This window comes from Pelobates fuscus, chromosome 2 (assembly GCF_036172605.1).
Source record: "Pelobates fuscus isolate aPelFus1 chromosome 2, aPelFus1.pri, whole genome shotgun sequence".
NCBI lineage: Eukaryota > Metazoa > Chordata > Amphibia > Anura > Pelobatidae > Pelobates > Pelobates fuscus.
Genome location: NC_086318.1, coordinates 245,574,241 through 245,597,295, shown reverse-complemented (window position 1 = coordinate 245,597,295; position 23,055 = coordinate 245,574,241). Strand labels below are relative to the sequence as shown.

At 39.6% G+C, this 23,055-nt stretch overlaps 1 protein-coding gene across 2 annotated transcripts in view; it reads left to right on the top strand.

Annotated features, from left to right (window-relative positions):
- The window catches only part of PEX3 (peroxisomal biogenesis factor 3), a 68,620-nt gene that overhangs the window by 27,207 nt on the left and 18,358 nt on the right, over positions 1-23,055 (top strand). For both annotated transcript variants that reach the window (XM_063443316.1, XM_063443315.1), the window contains exons 4-8: positions 6,407-6,488; positions 17,597-17,640; positions 19,051-19,175; positions 22,230-22,296; positions 22,395-22,449. In XM_063443316.1, coding sequence (XP_063299386.1) covers positions 6,407-6,488; positions 17,597-17,640; positions 19,051-19,175; positions 22,230-22,296; positions 22,395-22,449 — 373 coding nt within the window. The remainder of the gene's footprint in view (positions 1-6,406; positions 6,489-17,596; positions 17,641-19,050; positions 19,176-22,229; positions 22,297-22,394; positions 22,450-23,055) is intronic.

The window sequence follows — 23,055 nt, the reverse complement described above, 5'->3', positions numbered from 1 at the left end:
AATTCCAGAACTATTCCAGGCAAATATAATACCAATTTAAAAAATAATAATAAAGACCCATCTCGGATTGAAGACTATCACCCTATTTCATTGATAAATGGGGACATAAAAATATTTTCAGCCATCATAGCTGATAGATTAAAACCTATAATTCCTTTTGTTTAAAGGAAGATATCCTTTGTTAAAGGGAGATATCCCTTAGAAAATATATTTAGAGTAGTAGATCTGATTGACCTATCAAATAGAAGAACTGAACAGACCATATTACTATTATTAGATGCAAGCAAAGCATTTGATCGGGTCAGTTGGAATTTTATGTTCCAAACATTAATTAAGATGGGTTTTAAGGGATGGATAGTACAGGCAATACAGGCTCTCTATACTAACCCCTCAGCTAGGATAATCGGTTCGGGTATCGTCTTTTCTTGTTTTAGGGTTAGAAACGGGACGAGGCAGGGTTGCCCTCTTTCTCCCATCCTGTATATCCTCACTTTGGAGCCATTATAATATTTAATTAGATCAAATTACAACATTGAAGGTATAAAATTTGGCACCAAGGAGGCAAAATTAAGTCGCTACGCTGATGATGTTATATTGATCCTAACAAAGCCCCAAAACTTGATTTTTTTTTCCTTAAATAACTACAAATATTCAGTCATATGTCAAATTATAAAAGAAAAAAAGAGATAGGAAGGACTCGGGGATCAGGACAAACAAAATCCCAAGGTCCTACAAATTAGGACTTTGTGGGTATAAGAGGGCATGAACCCTAAATTTATAGAGAGAAAAATTACCTCGGAGTATTAAAGGGGCTAGAAGGCATGACGCCGTTCTCCTCAAAACACTTACCAAAGGTATACCCACAGTGATGATAGTAACTTGTGAGCGAGTCAAATGTCAAACTATAAGCTTAATACATCTAAATCTACTATCATGGGGTTAAACCTAGATAGGAAAACTAAAGATAGCTTAGTATAAAATTATAGATTTAATTGGGCATTAGATAGAATTGAGTATCTGGGCATTACTATTACATCTCATTCAAATAATTTAGTAGAGGCAAATTATGATGCTTTGTTAAATCAGACAATCAAAATGCTTAACGATTGGAAGACCTCTGAAATCTCATGGCTGGGTCGAATTAACATTATAAAATCCTATATTTTTCCAGTATGGAACTATCTATTTGGGGCTCTTCCAATATGATTATACAGATCAAAATTAATAAAAATTTAGAAAAGTTTTTTAGATTATATATGGCAACGAAAGCAGCCAAGGACTAATCGAAAATTATTAGAAAGATGTTTAGATAAAGGAGGCCTAGCTACCCCTAATATAAAGATTTATCATGATGCTGCTATCCTAAAACATCTCTCCAAATGGTTGAAAATAGAATCTATGGAGTCTTGGCAGGATATTGAGAGATATATGTTGGAAATACAAATCTCTCTCTTTTATTGTGGCTGGACTCCAATAAAGCAAGAACAGACAGGATTAGAAATAGACCTGGAGATAAGAACAATCTTAGCAAACAAATCTTAAATTTTGATCAAAATTTTAATCTGAACATAATTTGGATTGGAGTAATACAATACGATGCAATACTAACATTAGTCTCTTAGAATATAATATGGAGGAGATCGATTTACATACTTGGAAAGAAAATGGTATAAACTACTGTAGGTATGTTTTAAATGGACCACACATAAAATCCTTTCAAGATTTAGTTTGTGAATTCCATATCTTCCCCAAAGAGGTTTTCCGTTATTTAAGAATTAAAAGCTGTATGTTGAATCACACATTCAAAAGAGACAATATATTGAGGGACTAGACTGTTTACTAAAAAATCGAGATAGAATAAGTAAATTAATGAAACGTACTTTGATGATATCGATTCATTATCTACTGACTCAGTCACAGTTATAATAAATAAATGGAGCTTGAAGTAGAGATCAGAATTACAGATTGGTGTAAAATTATACCTGAGGTTAAGAAATCTATACATTGTCTCAACCTAATTGAATTACAATACAAGATAATAACCAGATGGTTTCTAGTCCCAAAATTAATAAACAAGAGGTTCCCTTCATCCTCTATGATATGCTGGCGTTGCAGTCACAAGGAAGGCTCTTTTATCCACATTTGGTGGAATTGTCCCAAACTAAAAGCCTTTTGGAATCTAACGCATACAATCCTAGTGAAAGTATCAGGAATATTTTTTAAGATGTCCCCTCAAACTGTATTGTTACGTTTGGAATGGCCCACAATGAGATTAAGAGATAGATACATAATAACTCATATTCTAATAGCAGCAAAAAAAAAAACATTGTAAAATTTTAGAAACCGCGTGAGATTCCACGTTGGGAAATCTTAAAAAGTAAAATCTCTTATCAATTAGAGATGGAGAAGGAACTATCATCTATAACTAAATATTGGTGGATAAAATGGAATGATTATATCTAGAAGAATAAAATCTAGGTGTTATTCAAACGTTATACTTATCTTACCCCAAAATATTGGGGACCTCCCTGGATAAAATACATGTTTCACATAACGACCATTTTCCACCTATGGCTTAGCCATTTCCTCCCACCGCTTTCCTCCATAGCACCCCTCTATTTTATGATGTCTTTGTTTACTGGCACTTGTGAATGTTTGTGTTATGTTGCTTGTCATACATATCTTAAAAAAGAAAACGTCAACTTGGAAGGTGTTTGTGATGTTTGTTCGGCCCATGCACAAGCACTGTGACATTATTTGAGGTATTGGTTAATTTGTGACATTATTTTAGTAACCTATCAAGTATATGATGGTTCTATTAATCTGTTTTCAGAAGGACAATGATTGGTATGACTGGTTAATGTAAGTTAACAGACAACATTTTAATTAATCAATAATGTTAAAAGTAGTTGAAAAATATAGTAACTGTGCGATTGTAAAATCTTCTACAATGTTAATGACTCAGCAGCAGTCATTAACATGCTGATGATATTTCTAGTCATAGATTGCAATTCACTCTATTATTGACACAAATATCAACTTTTGAAAGTTCACAGTTTATCATTTGTGTGTTTTGACATAGCACAAAATCTATTTAAAAGTAGGTACATTCCAATGCTGTAGCTTTAAATGGTATCTGTTTGCTTTTGATGCATGCAAGATGACGAAAATAATCCAACATACAATCTTTCCACCGTGAGCAACATGTACACATTAAAGCGGCACTGTCATGACGGAATCCCGTTTTTTTTTTTTAACCCGCCTCCACTACATCTAACTGACCCCCTAGTCACCCCCAAATGCCCCTAAGCCCCCCATATTACCTCTTTTTTAATCTTTATTTTCTGCCCCGATCTATATTCGCCACCTTTGTGTGGGTAGATGAAGTCCCTGTGGGACACGTCATCTGCCCACACTAGACAGACTGTGAGATCCCCGCACATGCCCAGTGAAACACCTGGACATGCGAACGGGAATTTCATCTATTCATTCATCAGACAGACGAATGAATAGAAAAATCAGACGAACAAACGAACACTGAGTATCAGTGTTCGTTTGTTCGTTCAGTTTGTTACAAGGAGGGAGCTACCGGCGTGCAGCTCCCTCCTTGTAATATGTAAAGACAGAAGCGGCAGGGAGCAGTTCCACTTCATAAGCCCCCCCAGGTCCCCCTCTCACTTTATGGGGGTCAATATGACCCCCATAATAGCATAAGGGAGATTAAAATCTCCTGAATGCCCCTACTTGCGGTATGCCCCAGTGGCTGCTCACTGTTTATAACCTACTAAATAACAATAAGGAGGTATAAGAATGGTGGGGGGGGACCTAATGTCCTCCCCCCCCTGGCCCCCACCCCTGAGTGGTGGGGGCTCTAAAAAACAATAAGGGGGGGACCTACTGTCCTCCCCCAGCCCCCACCCCTGAGCGGTGGGTGGGGGCCCTAAAAAAAATAAGGGGGGGGACCTACTGTCCTCCCCCCTGGCCCCCACCCCTGAATGGTGGGTGGGGGCCCTAAAAACAATAAGGGGGGGGGACCTACTGTCCTCCCCCACGGCCCCCACCCCTGAGCGGTGGGTGGGGGCCCTAAAAAACAATAAGGGGGAGGGACCTACTGTCCTTTCCCCCTGGCCCCCACCCCTGAGCGGTGGGTGGGGGCCCTAAAAAACAATAAGGGGGGACCTACTGTCCTCCCCCCTGGCCCCCACCCCTGAGCGGCAGGTGGGGGCCCTAAATAAAAATTCACCCCCCCCCCCCAATCAAGGTGACTAGGGGTCCCAAGACCCTAGTCACCCCCCCCACCCAAATAAAACTATCCCCTACCTACCCCCCTCACCCTAAAAATAGTGAGGGGGGAATAAAATAACTAACCTGTAAACAAAAATTTAACTTCCCATTTGAAGTTTTCTTTTTTCTAAAATCTTCATTTTTCAGCCCCAAAAAAGGCCAAATAAAAAGCCATCATACCCGTTGAATTTAAAATAAAATAAAATAAAAAAACCTGAGCGCAAAAAAAAAATCCAGACGAAAAGGCAAAAACCCGACGCTAAAAAAATTAATCCATCTTCACCCATGGAGGGCTCCGCGCAGACTGAGCTCTGCAGGGCGGGGGAAGGCTTATAAAGCCTTGCCCCGCCCTGCATTTAGACTAAGAACACTCTGGTTATTTAGGGCCCCCGCCCGCCGCTCAGGGGTGGGGGCCAAGGGGGACAGTAGGCCCCCCCTATTGTTTTTTTTTAGGGCCCACGCCCACCGCTCAGTGGGACAGTAGCCCCCCCTTATTGTTTTTTACGGCCCCCACCCACTGCTCAGGGGTGGGGGCCGGGGGGAGGACATTAGATCCCCCCCTTATTGTTTTTTAGGGCCCCCACCCACCGCTCAGGGGGGGAGGACAGTAGGTCCCCCCCACCATTCTTATATAGGGCCCCCACCCACCGCTCAGGGGTGGGGGCTGGGGGGGAGGACAGTAGGTCCCCCCTTGTTGTTTTTTAGGGCCCCCACCCACCGCTCAGGGGTGGGGGCCGGGGGGAGGACAGTAGGTCCCCCCCACCATTCTTATTTAGGGCCCCCACCCACCGCTCAGGGGTGGGGGCCGGGGGGGGAGGACAGTAGGTCCCCCCCCTTATCCCTTATCTTTATTTAGGGTGGGGGCGGGGGGTGGACAGTAGGTCCCCCGCATTGTGATTTGGGGGCCGGGGGAGGGGAGGACAGGAGCCTCCCCCCCTCATTGTCATTTAGGGCCCCCACCCATCGCCCATGGGTGGGGGCCGGGGGGGAGGACAATAGGTCCCCCCACCTAATTGTTATTTAGGGGGCACCCGCCCGCGCAGGAGGGGGGAGGGGGGAAGGGGGGAAAGGGGAGTGGGTTAGTAGTTTTTTTTTTTTTTTTAAACAGTGAGAAGCCACAGGCTGCTCACTGCTTACTAGACATGCCCCTACTCGCAGTATTGCGAGTAGGTGCATCATTTACTAATACTAAGTAATCTTTACTTAGTATTAGTAAATTTGGCTGAAAGACCAATTTAGATCTTTCAGCCTTTTAGTAGATAGCTTCCTAATTCCCACGGTATCAGGGAGTTTTCTACTAAGCGGCTGCAAGATGCAGCCACAGCACGAATAGGATCGGAGTTTCATTAATTCGAATGAAATTGCGATCCGAACAAAGTCCCGAATTGCATCCTAACACGAATGGAGAAACTCTTCTCATTCTGTTAGGATGCAATAAGGCAGTTTTGCCGGCGTTCTGTCTAAGTGACAGGATGTTCGGCAGTACTGACAGGAAGCATTGTGGGAACAGGGAGGAAAGCTAGGGATCATGGGAAAATTGCTCTGACCAGCGGAAATGAAGCACACTTTACTCCTCCACGGGTCAAAGCTGGTCAAGCGGAGGAAACCTCCATAAGGCAAAGAGTCCCTACTTTGTCTTATGATTTTAAAGAAGACCGGAAGAAAAGAAGGACAGATCCTGAGAGAGGGGGAGAAGAGGAAGAGATTGAGGAAAGGTAAGTTCGGCATGACAGTGCCACTTTAAATGAGTTGTTCTTCATCCATGGATTCTTGCTGTTTATTAAAAAAATATAAACCTAAAATATACATATCTATCAAAATATGAAAAAATGAAATACTTTTTCCCCTCACTGTATGCTAATATTTAAAGAACCAGTACTGGCTTCTTTTTCTTTAAAGGAACAGTCATACCCAATTTATATTGTGTCTGACAGAACAAATCTAATGATAATTTTCATGAATTTCATTGTAAATGTGGCATTTACTCACTGAATCTTGCTCTGTAAAATCTTATGTCAGCAAAGAATTAAAAGATGAATAGAAATTGCTAGCTACCAGATACTATAAGTCTCTTATTTCCTTTTATTGATGATTTCTACATTTTGTATTTGCTTTTTATCAGTATTGTCAATGCTACCAGCCCTGAAAGAAGCATTGATGCAGCAGTTGAACTCTGAGAGCTTAACCAGCCTGCTGAAAAACAGGTAAATAAACAAACCGGGATTATTTGTTATTGTCACACACCATATGTAATTAAGTCTCTAAAAAGGTATATATGTTAAATCCCAATATTTATTTAGCTAGTCAATTTTACCACTGTTCCATCTGGCAGAAAAAAAAAACACATAAAGGTATTTTGATGCATTATTGAGATCGTGATTGTATCTCTGTGGCATGCTCATGGTGTCATAGAAAAAACAATGTTTAAGGAAAGCTAAAGATACATTAACAGTATTGCCATCTTTTTGAAGGGTGACTACACTTGCAGTGTTATTTACTTGGCTTGGACTTTATCTTTTTCTGTGTAAGCTTTGGAATAGCTAACTGAACTTTAAGTTACCCTAAAACACATATAATGAAACTAAATACAAACAGAATAAATGTATTCTATCTAAACAGCTTTATCACATAAATATATAAATCTGGTAAATTACATTTGAACCAATATACATATATCATTTTCTAAAACCAAAACAAATTCCTCCGTACTGGATATATTCACACAGCTGTGTTAACATTAGTATCCGTTTACAATGGACTCTCCTCGGAGATGTGCATAAAGTGAGATTCTTCCATTGTCTGTTCAAATCAAGCACCTAATGAGTCAGAACTTTTTATAGAACTTTCGATTTAACTCTCATTAAGAGGAGTCAGCAGTCTATAGAAACTACCGTATATACTCGAGTATAAGCCGAGTTTTTCAGCACATTTTTTGTGCTGAAAAACCCCAACTCGGCTTATACTCGAGTCAGTGTCTGTATTATGGCAATTTACATTGCCATAATACAGACTGGGGGCTGGCAGCGAGCGCTTACCTCTCCTGCAGCTCCTGTCAGCTCCCTTCTCCTCCGCGCCGGTCCGCTCAGCACCTCTGTCAGCTCCCAGTGTAAATCTTGCGATAGCCGCGGAGTCATAGTGCGGCTCTCGCGAGACTTACAGTGTGAGCTGACAGAGGAGCTGCACGGACCGGCGCGGAGGAGAAGGGAGCTGACAGGAGCTGCAGGAGAGGTAAGTGCTCTCTGACAGCCCCCCTTCCCCTCCCACTGAACTGCCAATGCCACTGGACCACCAGGGAAGGAGAGCCCCCCTCCCTGCCATGTATCAAGCAGGGAGGGGGGGACGAAAAAAAAATTAATAATAATAAAATAAAATATAAAAAATAATAATATTAAAAAATAAATAAAAAAAATAATAATAAAAAAATTAATATAACAAAAAATTAAAATTATTATAATTAAAAAATAATAATAATAATAATGCCCACCCTCCACCAAGGCTCTGCATCACACTCTGCATCACGCACACACTGCACTCATACACACACACACACTGCACTCATACACACACACTGCATTCACACACACACACTGCACTCATATAAACACACAGCATTCACACACACACACTGCACTCATATAAACACTGCACTCATATAAACACTGCACTCATATAAACACTGCACTCATATAAACAATGCACTCATACACACACACACACTGAATTCATACACACACTGCATTCACACCCACACACACTGCATTCACACACACTGCACTCATATACACACTGCACTCATACACACACACTGCATTCATACACACACACTGCATTCATACACACACACTGCACTCACACACACACACACACACACTGCACTCATACACATACACACTGCATTCACACACACACACTGCACTCATATTCACACTGCACTCATACACACACACTGCATTCATACATACACACTGCACTCATACACACACTGCACTCATACACACACTGCACTCATACACACACTGCACTCATACACACACTGCACTCATACACACACACTGCACTCATACACACACACTGCACTCATACACACACACTGCATTCATACACACACACTGCATTCACACACACACACTGCACTTATATAAACACTGCACTTATATAAACACTGCACTTATATAAACACTGCACTTATATAAACACTGCACTCATATAAACACTGCACTCATATACACACTGCACTCATACACACACACACACCGAATTCATACACACACTGCATTCACACACACTGCACTCATATACACACTGCATTCATACACACACACTGCATTCATACACACACACTGCATTCATACACACACACTGCACTCATACACACACACTGCACTCATACACACACACTGCATTCATACACACACACTGCACTCATACACACACTGCACTCATACACACACTGCACTCATACACACACACACTGCACACACACACACACTGTACTCATACACACACTGCACTCATACACACACACACACTGCACTCATACACACACACACACACACACACTGCATTCATATAACCACACTGCATTCATACACACACACACACTGCACTCATACGCACACACTGCATTCATACACACACACTGCATTCATTATATACACACACTGTAAATACAAATTCAATTAATATAATTTTTGTTAGGATCTAATTTTATTTAGAAATTTACCAGTAGCTGCTGCATTACCCACCCTAGTCTTATACTCGAGTCAATAAGTTTTCCCAGTTTTTGGGGGTAAAATTAGGGGCCTCGGCTTATATTTGGGTCGGCTTATACTCGAGTATATACGGTAGGTCTTTTTTAGATGTTCTACTCATTCAGATCAATCAATGCACTACGACCACAGCTTATTATAGTAGTTGTGATGCATTCTCTCTAATTTTTTTATGTGTTAGCAGGATTTGGCCAAGCCAGATTACCAATAATCCATTTGGCACAATTAAAGGAATACTATAGTCACCAAAAAAACGTAATCTTAAAAGAACACTATAGGCACCCAGACCACTTGAGCTCAATGAAGTTGTCTGGGTGCCAGGTCCCTCTAGTTTTAACCCTGCAGCTGAAAACATAGCAGTTTCAGAGAAACTGCTATGTTCACACTGTGGGTTAATCCAGCCTCTAGTGGCTTTCTCACTGACAGGCACTAGAGTCCGCTTCCGCGATTCTCACTGTGAAAATCACAGTGAGAAAACGCTGACGTCCATAGGGAAGCATTGAGTGATGCTTTCCTATGGGCAGTGTGAATGCGCGCGCGGCTCTTGCCGTGCATGCGCATTCGGCGCTGATGTCGTCAGGAGGAGGAGAGGTCACCAGCTCCAAGGGAACTCGGCGCTGGAGAAAGGTAAGTGGCTGAAGGGGGGCTATGAGGGTGGGGGGGAACTAAGGACTACATAGTGCCAGAAAACAGGGTTTGTTTTCCTGGCACTATAGTGGTCCTTTCATGAAGCAGTTTTGTTGTAAATAATATGCCTGTGCAGTCTCACAAAACAAAAAAGTTTCATTTTTAATGAAATGTAACTTACTTTAAAAGTTTTTGTCTCATGTTCTGTAAATTGAACTTTAATTACATACAACAGGCTCCTTATTTGCAATAAAGGAAGTTTAAACATTAACTCTTTACAGCAAGTGTTTAGGAAGGCTGTGTAAGTCACATGCAGGGAGGTGTGTCTAGGACTGCATAATCAAAGTGATTTAACTCCTAAATGGCAGGTAATTGAGCGGTAAGACTGCAGAGGCATGTTCCATACACCAAAACAAACTGCTTTATTTAAGTAAAGTTGTTTTGGCGAATATAGTGTCCCTTTAATCTGTCAAAGGCTACCTTACACTAACTGATTTAATAACCATTTGGTGCTGCTGAAACAAGCTAACCAATAGATTGATGCTAAAGGTTTTATTTTTTAATATAAACTTAATAAGAATTAAAAATAGAAATGCATGCTGAATCTTGTAGTTAATAGCAGCAACTCTCCTAATAGGTGTAAAAGCTTACGAACCTATTTGAATTCAGTCAAAAATATATAACTAAGAATGTGCTTAGAAACACAAAAAAAAAAATCAACTAAGGAATCTTCCAAAATAAAAATCCTATACCTAAAAATCGGTATATTACACTTGTACACCGATGTTAAGTTCCTCTCAGATATTTCAGGTCTCTTCAAATAAACATATAAAATACACAGTTAATAAAAGTCCTTGATATTATTATGTGAAGTCTTCCTCTTTTTAAAGGCAGATCATCACAATACATCATAACCTAAAGAGAAACATAGTAAATTAAGTTTAAAAATAATCGAAGCTAACTCACATTATTATATAAAATAAAATAAAGCTCTTACACGTATACACATAAGCTATGACTCCAACTCCAAACCCCCTGGTAAGTAATTAATTCATCTTGGACAGGGAAAGCATGCCAGAGGTTCAGCATTGCATTGAGATCTCCCTGTCATGGTTAAAAAAGCCAGCAGATGGAGGTCACAGATTAGATTATACAATTTTAAAATAGAAATCCCTTTGCTGATATCATTACTGATATTAGCATAGGAAAATCCTTAGGATCAGGATTAGGACCAGCAAGAGAATCCCTCTGCTGACATCACTATTGCTAAGATTAAGGTTAGGATTTTGGTTAGGTTTACGGTTCTTATAAGGACTAATACTTAGCAAAGGTATACTAAGGGGCTCTGGGGGATATTTTTGTACTCAGGAGATGTAGCCAAATGCAGCAAAAATATGTGTATGTAAAAATTATAAAATTATTTTTAAAAACTTTGACAAAAAATGGTGAGACAAATTACATTTCAATAAAGTTCAGAAAACATCATGTGAGCGTTCCCATAGTGTCCACAGTTGCGAATGGCATGCATTTATGGAATAATGCACCACAGACCCTTCAATTAGCCATTTTAGAAAAAAAAAAAAACACTGAACAGTTTATAAATTCAGCCCTGTATTTTCACAAGAACATGACATGGTTTAATTTTCATTCAGCTCTTAAAAGACAATGTGATTACTTTAGTTTTTTTTGTCTCTAATACATTCTCAGATAATATTAAAAATCAATGCCTTTTTTTGTTTGTTTGTTTTGTAATAAATGAAAAAAAATCATTAAATTAAAGCCTTTTTTGGTGCAATAAATTAAAGATGGAAATTGCGTTTGAACACACATAGCAAAATTGACAAAATTGCTTGTGTCCTTAAGTACAAAACAAGCAAACCGAAGTTGTGTCCTCAAGGGGTTAAACAAATTCTAGGAGTATGTAGTACATAGACAATATCTCAAATGTATAACCCCTTCCCGACCTCAGACATGCAGGATACGGCTGACAAAAAAGTCAGTTAATGACCTCAGATGTACCCTGCACGTCCGCAGCTAAAATGATCCAGGTACTCACCTGGACCAGTGATCCTGGTCCAGGGGAACTGCCTGAGATCCCAGCAGTCCCCCTGCTGCAGCTCCATCCTTTCCGGCTCTCCAGGGCCATGTGATCACCATGATCACATGGCCGCGATGGAAGTCTATAGTCAATCAGCCAGTCCCCCAGGCACCTAAAATGTAAAAACAAATATATATATATGTTGGAAGGCCATTTGGCCTGAATTTGTGGGAGGAGTTATGACCCTATTTAAACCCCTACCCCCCTATTTACCTTTGCCATTCCAGCTGTTTGTCTATAGCAACCAGCACTTCCAGTCCGTGGTTCCCGCCAGAAACCCAGTCTCTAGCAAACAGTTTGTCACCAGCGTTCGGCTATTTCCCATGTTCGGGCCTAAAAACGCGGGGATAGGTTCCCTTTATTACTATTATTATACTTACCCGTTCGTGAATTTTCTCCGTTCGTGCGGCTAACAGCCGACTGCAGAGTACACTCTCCTTCGTTTGTCATTCGTTTAAATTATGTACCAACCGCACTATACTCACTTACGTTCGTTTGTCCTTTTGTACGCATATACAGCTGAACACACGTAAACGGCTTTTCGTTCAGTCTTTCGCATGCTTCACTTAACTGACCGCAGGTGATCTGTTCCGTTTGCATTTTTCTCATTTACCTAAATAATTGATGTAAATAACAGTCAGCATAATTCTCATGTTATCAACTATAAGAGTTCTAATAATAAACAATTCTAATTTTATTGAACAAACCTCCTAATGATAACAGTATTTTTTCAATTGTAAAAAAACTTACAATGCACTGTTCCAAATTAATACACACAGTAAGTTTCAAAACACTTTATAGGTTGTAAAGAACTGAAAATTGTCATTTGTTGTGTTTGCAGCATATTTACTGAAATCAAAAGCCATTTCAATCAAACTTATAACAACATTTTAACTTTTTAAACATTTTAACTGGTCACGTTACATTTTAACATAGGACCCCTTATTTGATAGCAGCTTCACAAGTCTTGCATCCATTGAGTTTTTGGACATTTTCTGCTTGAATTTGTTTGCAAGATGTCTGGATAGCCTCCCAGAGCTGCTGTTTGGATGTAAACTGCCTCCCACCCTCGTAGATCTTTTGCTTGAGGATGCTCCAAAGGTTCTCAATAGGATTGAGGTCAGGGGAGGATGGAGGCCACACCATGACTTTCTCTACTTTTATCCCCATAGCAGCCATTGATGCAGAGATATTCTTTGCAGCATGAGATGGAGCATTGTCATGCATGAAGATGATTTTATTACGGAAAGCATAGTTCTTTCTTTTGTACCAGGGAAGAAAGTGGTCAGTCAGAAACTCCACATACTTTGCAGAGGTCATCGTTACACCTTCGGGGACCCTAAATGGGCCGACCAGCTCTCTTCCCATGATTCCGGCCCAAAACATGACTCCACCACCGCCTTGCTGACGTCGCAGCCTTGTTGGAACCGGGTGGCCGTCTACCAACCATCCACTACTCCATCCATCTGGACCATCCAGGGTTGCAATTAGTCTTCATGTATTTGTCTGCCCAATGCAGCCGTTTTTGCTTGTGAGCATTGGTTAGTGGTGGCCGAATAGAAGGTTTATGCACAGTTGCAAGACTCTGGAGGACTCTACATCTTGTTGTCCGTGGTACTCCAGAGGCACCAGCAGCTTTAAATATCTGTTTGCTGCTACGTAATGGTATTTTTTGGCAAGGCGCAGGTGTGCAATAACTTTAATATGGGGGCATTCAGCTACTGTGCATGCAGGTTATTGCACATCTGCTCCATTTGCTTCAGAGCCCACACCAAGAGTATGTGCCCGGCCTGACTGTCACCCAACAAATGAGTTGGTTTCTACTTGCACTCACTCCCAGCTAGGCGACTGGGATTTATCTGGTGACGGGTTCTCACTCGTGACTCACGACCTTCCCCTTATGTACATCCACATGACCAAAACCCTTGGTGATGTTCGCATTTGCTGCATTACGTACGGCGAACCACCTTCTGTCCACATCATTACGCTGGCGTCATGTTCAGCTGTTACTCATCCTAAGCGTACCTACCCCATCGGGGGTAGCTACTTACTTACACTCCTAGTTAATAAAACGTTTATTATTGACCTTTCACATCTTATTTCTTCCTCCAGTTCCAGCAGTTAATTCTCTCATACCCAATGTATAGTTCGCATGGTAATATGCCAAATTGGCTGCCAGACTAGCTACTATTTCAGCGGGTAGGAAGACATGGTTAAGCACTCTGTCACCAAGCAAACACTTGTTCCTATGCCAAGCTCGTTTCCTTGCCATAGCCTTACGAACTAACTTTGCAAACCAGCCTACCTCAGTAAAGGAGACTCATTAGTGGGGATGTGGTAGTCCAGTTCCTCCGGGGTGGTACGTGTGGAGCAGAGGGGACCCAGTCTCCGGCCAGGCACTCCCGCCGACCCACCTCCAACCATCCAGGACACCATCGCTCCTCTGGCTAATCCTGGATTAATTAAGTGGACTATTACTCCACACACAAGCACTCACGCACCAAGCACAGTCACCCAACACCACGATCACTTACACTAGGGCACTGACTATTTTTAACACTTAAAGAAAGTAGATGACCACTACATACTCTCCTCACCTTCTACTAAAACTAATCACACTACCTATCCTACTATGATTCCCCTCTTCCCTACCGAGAATCTGTGGTGCCCAGTAAATATTCTGGATCTGCTCCTGTTATCTCACCACGCGCACTCACCAGACACTCCACTACTACTACTCCAAGGGCACCCACTCACCACAGCTAAATTCATTTCTCACATCAGAACACTGCTATCAAGGTTGGGCTACAACCCAGCTTCCTTCTCTGGTCACTCATTTCGTATTGGAGCAGCATCATCGGCTTCAAGCACAAACAACCCGGTACACATCATTAAGAGACTGGGACGCTGGAAATCCTCATTATCCAACACCTACATTCCTCTACCAGAAAGGGAGCTCAGACAAGCCTTCAGGAATCTCGCTGTTTAAACTTGCAATAAAGTGTGTTTACTTCGAATTCCTTTTTGCCCTCTTTTTTACATACTCGTACATTGGTTTCGGCACACCTTAACCAACTCTGGTTCTCCTCTACATTTCATTTACGTATTAGAAATTCCAAGCACAAGTTGGAAGGCCATTTGGCCTGAATTTGTGGGAGGAGTTATGACCCTATTTAAACCCCTACCCCCCCTACTTACCTTTGCCGTTCAAGCTGTTTGTCCCCACCCACCTACACCCTTCTTTATATACATTTCACTTTGTGGGCCCTCTTTTTTACAGGCCTACTCGTACATTGGTTTCGGCACACCTCAACCAACTTTGCTTCTCCTCTACATTCTATTTAAGTATCAGAAATTCTGAGCACAAATATATATATATATATATACATATATATATATATATATATATATATAACATACAGTTGCAAGAAAAAGTATGTGAACCCTTTGGAATGATATGGATTTCTGCACAAATTGGTCATAAAATGTGATCTGATCATCATCTAAGTCACAACAATAGACAATCACAGTCTGCTTAAACTAATAACACACAAAGAATGAAATGTTGCCATGTTTTTATTGAACACACCATGTAAACATTCACAGTGCAGGTGGAAAAAGTATGTGAACCCTGGGATTTAATAACTGGTTGAACCTCCTTTGGCAGCAATAACTTCAACCTAACGTTTCCTGTAGTTTGCAGATCAGACATGCACAACGGTCACGAGTAATTCTTTACAGAACGGTTTCAGTTCAGCAATATTCTTGGGATGTCTGGTGAGAATCGCTTTCTTGAAGTCATTCCACAGCATCTCAATCGGGTTGAGGTCAGGACTCTGACTGGGCCACTTCAGAAGGTGTATTTTTACCTTTTACAAAAGTAGACAACCCAAGGTATTGCAAATAGGGGATGTCCAGTTTTTTTCTAGTAGCCACTTAGTCACAAAAACTGGCCAACGTTAGCGTTCATATTCGTTTTTTTTTACATTTTTCACACACAAACAAATATAAATGCTAACTTTGGCCAGTGTTTGTGACTAAGTGGCTACTACAAAAGACTGGACATATCCTATTTTGAATACCCTGGGCTGTCTACTTTTTCAAATGGTATGTCATGATGGGGTATATTTTCATTTCTGGGCTGCCATACCGTCTCAAAGGCAACATAGCCAATCTGGCAAATAGCAATTTACAAAAATAGAAATTGGCAAATCTTATGTTTGACCCTGTAACTTTCCAAATCACCATAGAACCTATACTTGAGGAACATTGCTCTACACAAATATGAGTGTTTTAGAGCACTAGAATGTATTATACTGATAATATAATTGGTGAAATTGCAGTTTATGTGTAAAAAATGCAAAAAAAAAAACAAATGTAAACACTAATTTTGGCCAGGGTTTGTGACTAAGTAGCTATTAAAAAAGAGTGGACATACCCCATTTTGAATACCGTGGGTTGTCTACTTTAAAAATATATGGTTTGATGGGGGTAAATTACATTGGCCAGCTTCAAAAATGTCCCAAATAGGACATGGGTGCATGATAACCAGCTGTGAAAATTCCAAGTTGGAAAATTGGAAAGCGCACCCTCCAAACAAGGTATTTTAGCCCCCAGAAAACCCGACACACCTATACATGGGTGGTATCACTGTACTCAGGAGATGTTGCTAAACACATATTGGGTTGTCCTTTGGCAGTTACTCTTAAAGTTCTCAGTACGTGTATTTGTCAAATGCTATGATTGTCAAAAAAATCCCCAATTATTTATTTATTTTAATTTAGCATACATTGGTGGTAAAATGGTTGCATGAAAAGAGTCAAAATACCCTAGGTTGTCCTCTTTTAAAAAATATATACATGTTAAGGGTTATTCAGGGATTCCTTACAGATCGCAGTGTTTCAATGTAACTTGCGTTAATTTTGAAAAAAAAAGGTTTGGAAATAGCAAAGTGCTACTTGTACATATTGCCCTATAACTTGCAAAAAAAAAGCTAAGAACATGGTTAACATTGGGTATTTTTAAACTAACGACAACATTTAGAGACTATTTAGCATGGGTGTTTTTTGGCGGTTGTAAATGTGTAACAGATTTTGGGGGTCAAAGTTAGAAAAGGTGTGTTGTTTTTTTTTTTGTTTTTTTTTATTTCCCATCATATTTTATAATTTTCTTTATAGTAAATTATATAACATGATGAAAATAATGGTAAAAATGGTATAGAATATGTGTGGGTACAGTAAAAGAGTAAGAGGAAAATTACAGCTAAACACAAACACCGCAGAAATGTAAAAACAGCCCTGGTCTCAAACAGTAAGAAAATTGAAAAGCAGTCTGGTCGCTAAGGGGTTAAAAGAAATAAAGGTTTGATTAAGTCATCATTTGATTTGGCACTCTACAAAAGAACACCTGTTATGTACAAAGTTTTGCTGGAAGATTTTTTTAATTGTATTTTTTCATGGATTTAGTTGGCTGTTGGCGGAGGAAAGGAAGAAAACAAACCCATATAACAATAAACACTAAGCAAAAGCTGAAGTGTAAAATTACTGTTCAAAAGTTTATTTTGTAAGTGTAGTTGTTTTATAAGTGCAGTTCTTACTTTCTTACAATGTGTTTATTGCATAAAATACCCTCACAAACAAAGAAGCAAGGGAATCCCAAAAGCAGAAGACCAAAAGGTATGTGTTTCTTTAGCAATAAATATTTTTTTCTGTACAATTTGTTTCCCTGATGTAGATATCGTAGTGTATTGAAATACTTACATGAAGCAGTGAATGGTTGTGCAAACGTTATATTAGTTTTCCATTTGTTTGTCTTGCAGGCCTACAAACAAGATTGAAATATGGGAAGATCTAAAGATTATAAGTAAGATTTAAACCTTGGTTTAATTAACCATATTGTTTTCAGGGAAACAGTCAGGGTAATTCACGAAACACCGGATTAAGTAGTCCCACACGATGACCAGTAATTTGGACAGGAAAAAAATTAATATGGCCACGGGTGGGGGCAGGAGGGTGAACAGTGACCTCTCCACCCCACTTTTTTTAAATTTTAACTCAACCACCCAATGCAACAGGATGGAGATCCACCATTATATTGCAGGCTCCATCCCCATCGAGTGGGGCTTTTGTTAGCAGCATTGACTTCCCAGTTGATAGTTTTTTTTATTACAGTGAGCTCCACTGGCTGCTCAATTAAGTAGATTATTTTCCCATCCTCTGTATGGCAGGTTGGGCAAAAAGAAGGTTTAGAACCTCCCTTATGATAATATGGGTTTCATATAAACCCCCCAGGCTTTTTTACATTTTGTTTTACATTAGTGTGGTGACCGGCTAGCAAGAACTGGCCAGCCATCACTTAATAAACCCTTGTGCCGCTGAGTGGTACTTATGCCGAAATCCAGACCAAATTCATGCTCCTTCAGAGCCTGCAATGTAAAATTGATAATATTGTCAATTGATGACATTGATAAATATTGTGAACAGTGTCTGTGTTTTGAAGTTTGTCACTATAAAGAAAAATGCAGTGTTGAATACCCTCCTTCATGCCTGGATTAAGAAACCCTCCGACCCACCTCTTTATAATGTATTTTACACCACAGTCGTTTCTTTTTCACATTCACTGGATAACTACTTAACACCAAAGGTAACTTTTTACACAGAGATACTTTCATTTAGGCAAACCTATACCAATATTTTTTTAATTGTTCATTCATTAACCACTCAGTGAAAGTAATTATATATCTTCCACGATGGCCGACATGTTATTTTCTTTCTCTTCTTATATACCATTTTTTTGATCATCATTTGTATTCAAGGACCTCCTTAAATCTGTAGCCAAAAGACATTGGCAGACTCTAGCACTCTTTATTGTTAATGCTCTGTAAAGCTTATGCTGCAGTCATCTTCAGCTTCTGTTCAGCTCAAGTTCATATGAGTCTTGTTTTTCACATGTAATGCGGATGGATACAGGTTCATAGTTTGAATTTGTCAATCAATAATAATTTGTTGGCTCTAAGAATGTAATAAAAACTTGTTTTTATGTAGTATAAACATTTTCCTGTTGTAAGGTGAAGTGTCTAGCAGTGTTTTTCTATAGTGGTTTGGTAGGTATCCAGAACAAAGCAACAATGCAAAACAGTACATTTATCATGTAGTCTTTTTTTTTTTTTTTTTTAGTTTAAATGAACCCATATCCGCAATACCAGCTAAAATGCAATAGTCTGCTTTACAATCTGTTCTTTAATTTATACATGTTTGTATGTTTTGTTGCCAGGTTTTAGCAGAAGCATAGTAGCCGTTTATAGTACATGCATGCTTGTTGTCCTCCTTCGAGTTCAGCTTAATATTATTGGTGGATATATCTACTTGGATAATTCATCTACAGGAAAAAATGGCACAGTAAGTTTCATCAGAATATTTGTAAATGTAACAGAAGTATATTGATTGCTGAAGTTAAAAAGGCACCCAGTCACACTCTGGACACCAGCATAGATTAAAGTGCCTTTGATATATTTTGACCTGCTGTTATTTTCCTCATATTCAAATCTCACTAACCATGCTAAAAAGAAATAACAAATTTACAGCATAACCCTCTTTTTACAAAGCAACTTCCTTTTTAGATACATGTTTTAGTACTTACTCAGGAGCAGAACTCTTAACATTACTTTACCCAATAGTCAATCATTGTTCTTTCTTTCTTATTATTTGTACACTTTCCCCTGAGCACTAAAATATTTAAAGGACAACTGTCATCAAGTTTTGACTTTCCATTTTTAAAGAAGTTTAATACATTTAATTCCCTCCACTGCTATGTCCAAAGTCCCTCCCTTGACGGTCCAGGTTTTTTTTTAATGGCATTTATTTGCAACGTTATACATAAGGAAATGTAGGGAGTGTGATAACCAGCATGTTGACGGATAACCAGCAGGTTGACAAAGGGTGGAGCTTTAGTCTAGCTCCTGTCCTTTATCAACTTTGTCATTGTACATCGGCTTAAAACTCATCTCTCACATGCATACCCAGGGAAGGGCAAAGACCTGAATTTCTGGGAGCTGCCATGAAAGACCTGAAAGCCATCAGAAATCGTGCCCAGTCAAACTTTAAGTAATAAAAAAGATGAAACAACCTAAGCAAAATAAAGAGATATGTATGTAGTGCTAATAATGTAGACGGCAGAAGGCAACTGAAACAACCCAAACCAGAATCTCTCTTGTCCTGGTCAGGAAACAGATGTATAGAGATCGAAGGAGCAGTGCCTTGAGTGGTCCTATGGAATGAAAAATAAGCAAGTATATTGGTGGTTTGTAAAACGAGTAAAAATAATAAATGCATTTCTAGTAAGCTCTACTTAAAAATTAAAAACGGAAATTCTCCATCGGACCAAGACACTCACACCATATCCATAGTCAATGATCATACTACCTAGGTGCTTTTAAGTAGAACTTACTGGAAGCACTACACACTTTAAGCACACTTCTTTTTTTTTATATACCAGCAATTTATTACATTATACAGTCTCCTTTTGTGCTTATTTTTCATTCCATATTTGGCCTACTTTAGGCGTTGCTCCCTCCATCTGTATACAATTTTAAAAAAGATAGAAATACCAGCCTTAGAGTGCCAAAGTGGAGCAGATCCACTGTCCTCAGGATTATGTCCAGTGCCTCCAGGGTTATTCACAGAAAATTCAAGTGAAAATTTAAAGTGAATTGCAAATTCAAGGTGAAAATAGCTGAACTGAGAGACTACCAGATCCCACTGAGAGCATATACTCAGACAGAGCTAAATATATGATAAATAGATAGATGTACTTAACTTAGTACAACATGAAAATGGCTTCCCTGAAGGCTTTTCCCTCTAGAGCCTCCGTTGAATCGAATGGATATGGATAACAATAGGGATACAGCTAGATGCTATTAAATAAGAAAAAAACAGCACATAGTGATGTACAGCATACAACGCTGACACGCAAGATTATAAGTAGCACTCACAGAGTTGAAATCAAATGGATGCCTTAAAATCCATAAATGGATTATACTGGTCCACCTTCCACCATTCACGGTAATGCAGCAGGTCCAGGAATATCAGGTAGCAGAATCAGGATGCAAATAAAAAATCCGGCCCCGCCCAAGATCCGCCTCCTTGATGACATAATTGCAGATTTTGAGCCAATCCAATGCTTTCCCACAGGGAAAAAGAAAAACATTATAGGGATATTATCTACTGCACGCCACAGTGTTACATACCAGTTTGATGACAGCTAGCAAGTGCGGCCAAACTCTGTCTCTGCAGAGCGTGGAGACGCTGAACGTCAGTGCTGCCTACTGTGCAGCACTGAGCCAGGAAGCACCTCCAGTGGCCATCCAAGGAATGGCCACTTGGAGATGTCCCTAGGGGCAATGTAAGCACTGCCTTTTCCTCTAAAAAATGCATTGTTTGTATGAAAATGCCTGAAGGCAATGATTATACTCACCAGAACAACTACATTAAACTGTAGTTGTTTTGGTGACTAAAGTGTCCCTTTAAAGCTTGCCTTAAGCTCCATCCCTTGGTCAAAGAAAGTCAAGCATGAGAAAAAATACACAAGACAAAGTAGTCTCTAATTTGTCTTGTTTTAAAGAGAAATAGGTAAGAAATGGAGAAAAGAAGAACAGATTCTGGAAGAGGAAGAGAAAGCAGTAGGAAAATTAGACACTTTAAAAAGACAGGGACATGACACCCAGACTGCTACATTGAGATGAAGTAGTCTGGGTCAATTTAAGATCCCTTTAATGTGGGTGTGAATAAATATGTTTTATTTTTTTATTTTCTGCATGAGCTGCTGTAAAGTAGAAAGATGGAAAGACGCAATAAGATATGTGTCACCACACATGACCTGCAGTCTTAACACCTTGGGGACTCTGAGCATGTTTGATAGTAACGGAGTTTAAACTTTGCAGACATGAGCAGTTGAATTCAACATGGTGAATATACTGATGTCACATCTCCATGCAACCATACATCAAACATGCCTATTAAATGCATAGAAAGAAAGAAATACCTGTGAGTTTCCTTAAGTATCATTAATGTCTTCATAGTTATGGTTTGTTCTAAAATTATTTGCTGTTACATGCCAATAATTTGTCTTGACTTAATGGTGGAAATGAAGACGTGTTTATGACTACTATTGTAAAGATTGTAAAGATGAACAATCAGGTACTTTTCTCTTTATTATTTGCCTTTAACTGGCATTGTATAAGTGAATTAATTAAGAAGGCTTAAAGAACATGCTCTGTGTGTGCATTGGTTAATTACTTACTATGCCTTTTTCATAAATGCTCACTGTTAATATAAACCTTTTTTTATTTACTCAACATTGAATTCAGTACTCTTACACTTTCATGTTTCAGTCACGGCTTACTACCCAGGTCGTGACTGAGACTTCACGTAATAGTCTTTAATTCTTACTTCCAGGCCCATCAAGCATCCCCTGAGGTACAACAGCAATATTTGTCCAGCATTCAACACCTCCTTGGAGATGGTAGGTGTTAATTGTACACTTTGCTAGATGTCATCAAACTGGTATGTAACACTGTGGCGTGCAGTAGATAATATCACTATAATCTTTTTTTCCCTCAGGTCTGACCGAGCTGATAACAGCTGTGAAGCATGCCGTCCAAAGAGTACTTGGCAGGTAACATTAACTTCTGCCTTTTTTATTTGGCTTCAGAATTTCCCTGTGCTCACTGATATGTAACATTTGTTCTGGTTTTAGCCAGTTTAATTTATACTGTTCATAGCTAATGTCTAAATATTTCTGCATCTGTCTTTGCATATTTTGGTGTGCGGTGGCCCAGTGTTGTAGGAGAGGGAAGGTTTTACTTAACTGAAGATGGACCTCCAGTCAGCTGCAATGTGGATCATTTTCAGCACCTGGCACTTCATCTACCAGGAGCCCATGTCCCTACTGTTGCAAGACTGCGGCATCCTCCATATAGACCACCTTTTTTCCCAAAGTTGGTGGAATTGCCAAAACATGCCGGCAGTAGCCTTTTATCAAGTTAAGGAAAAATTCATAGTTCCTACCTTGTCTTATGATGTCATTTGACTTTGTTGGGAATTCAGTGAAATTCCAACAGTCAGTGTGAGCATTTAAAAAAGATTTTATTTGCATAAGATACTCAATAAAGGGTGTGTTCAGGGGGGAGGGGGGAGGTCTAACAGAGCCACTTTAAATATATTGAATATAAAAAACACTTTAAGTGTTCAGTTTCTTTTTAAATATCTCTTATCTTTGTGT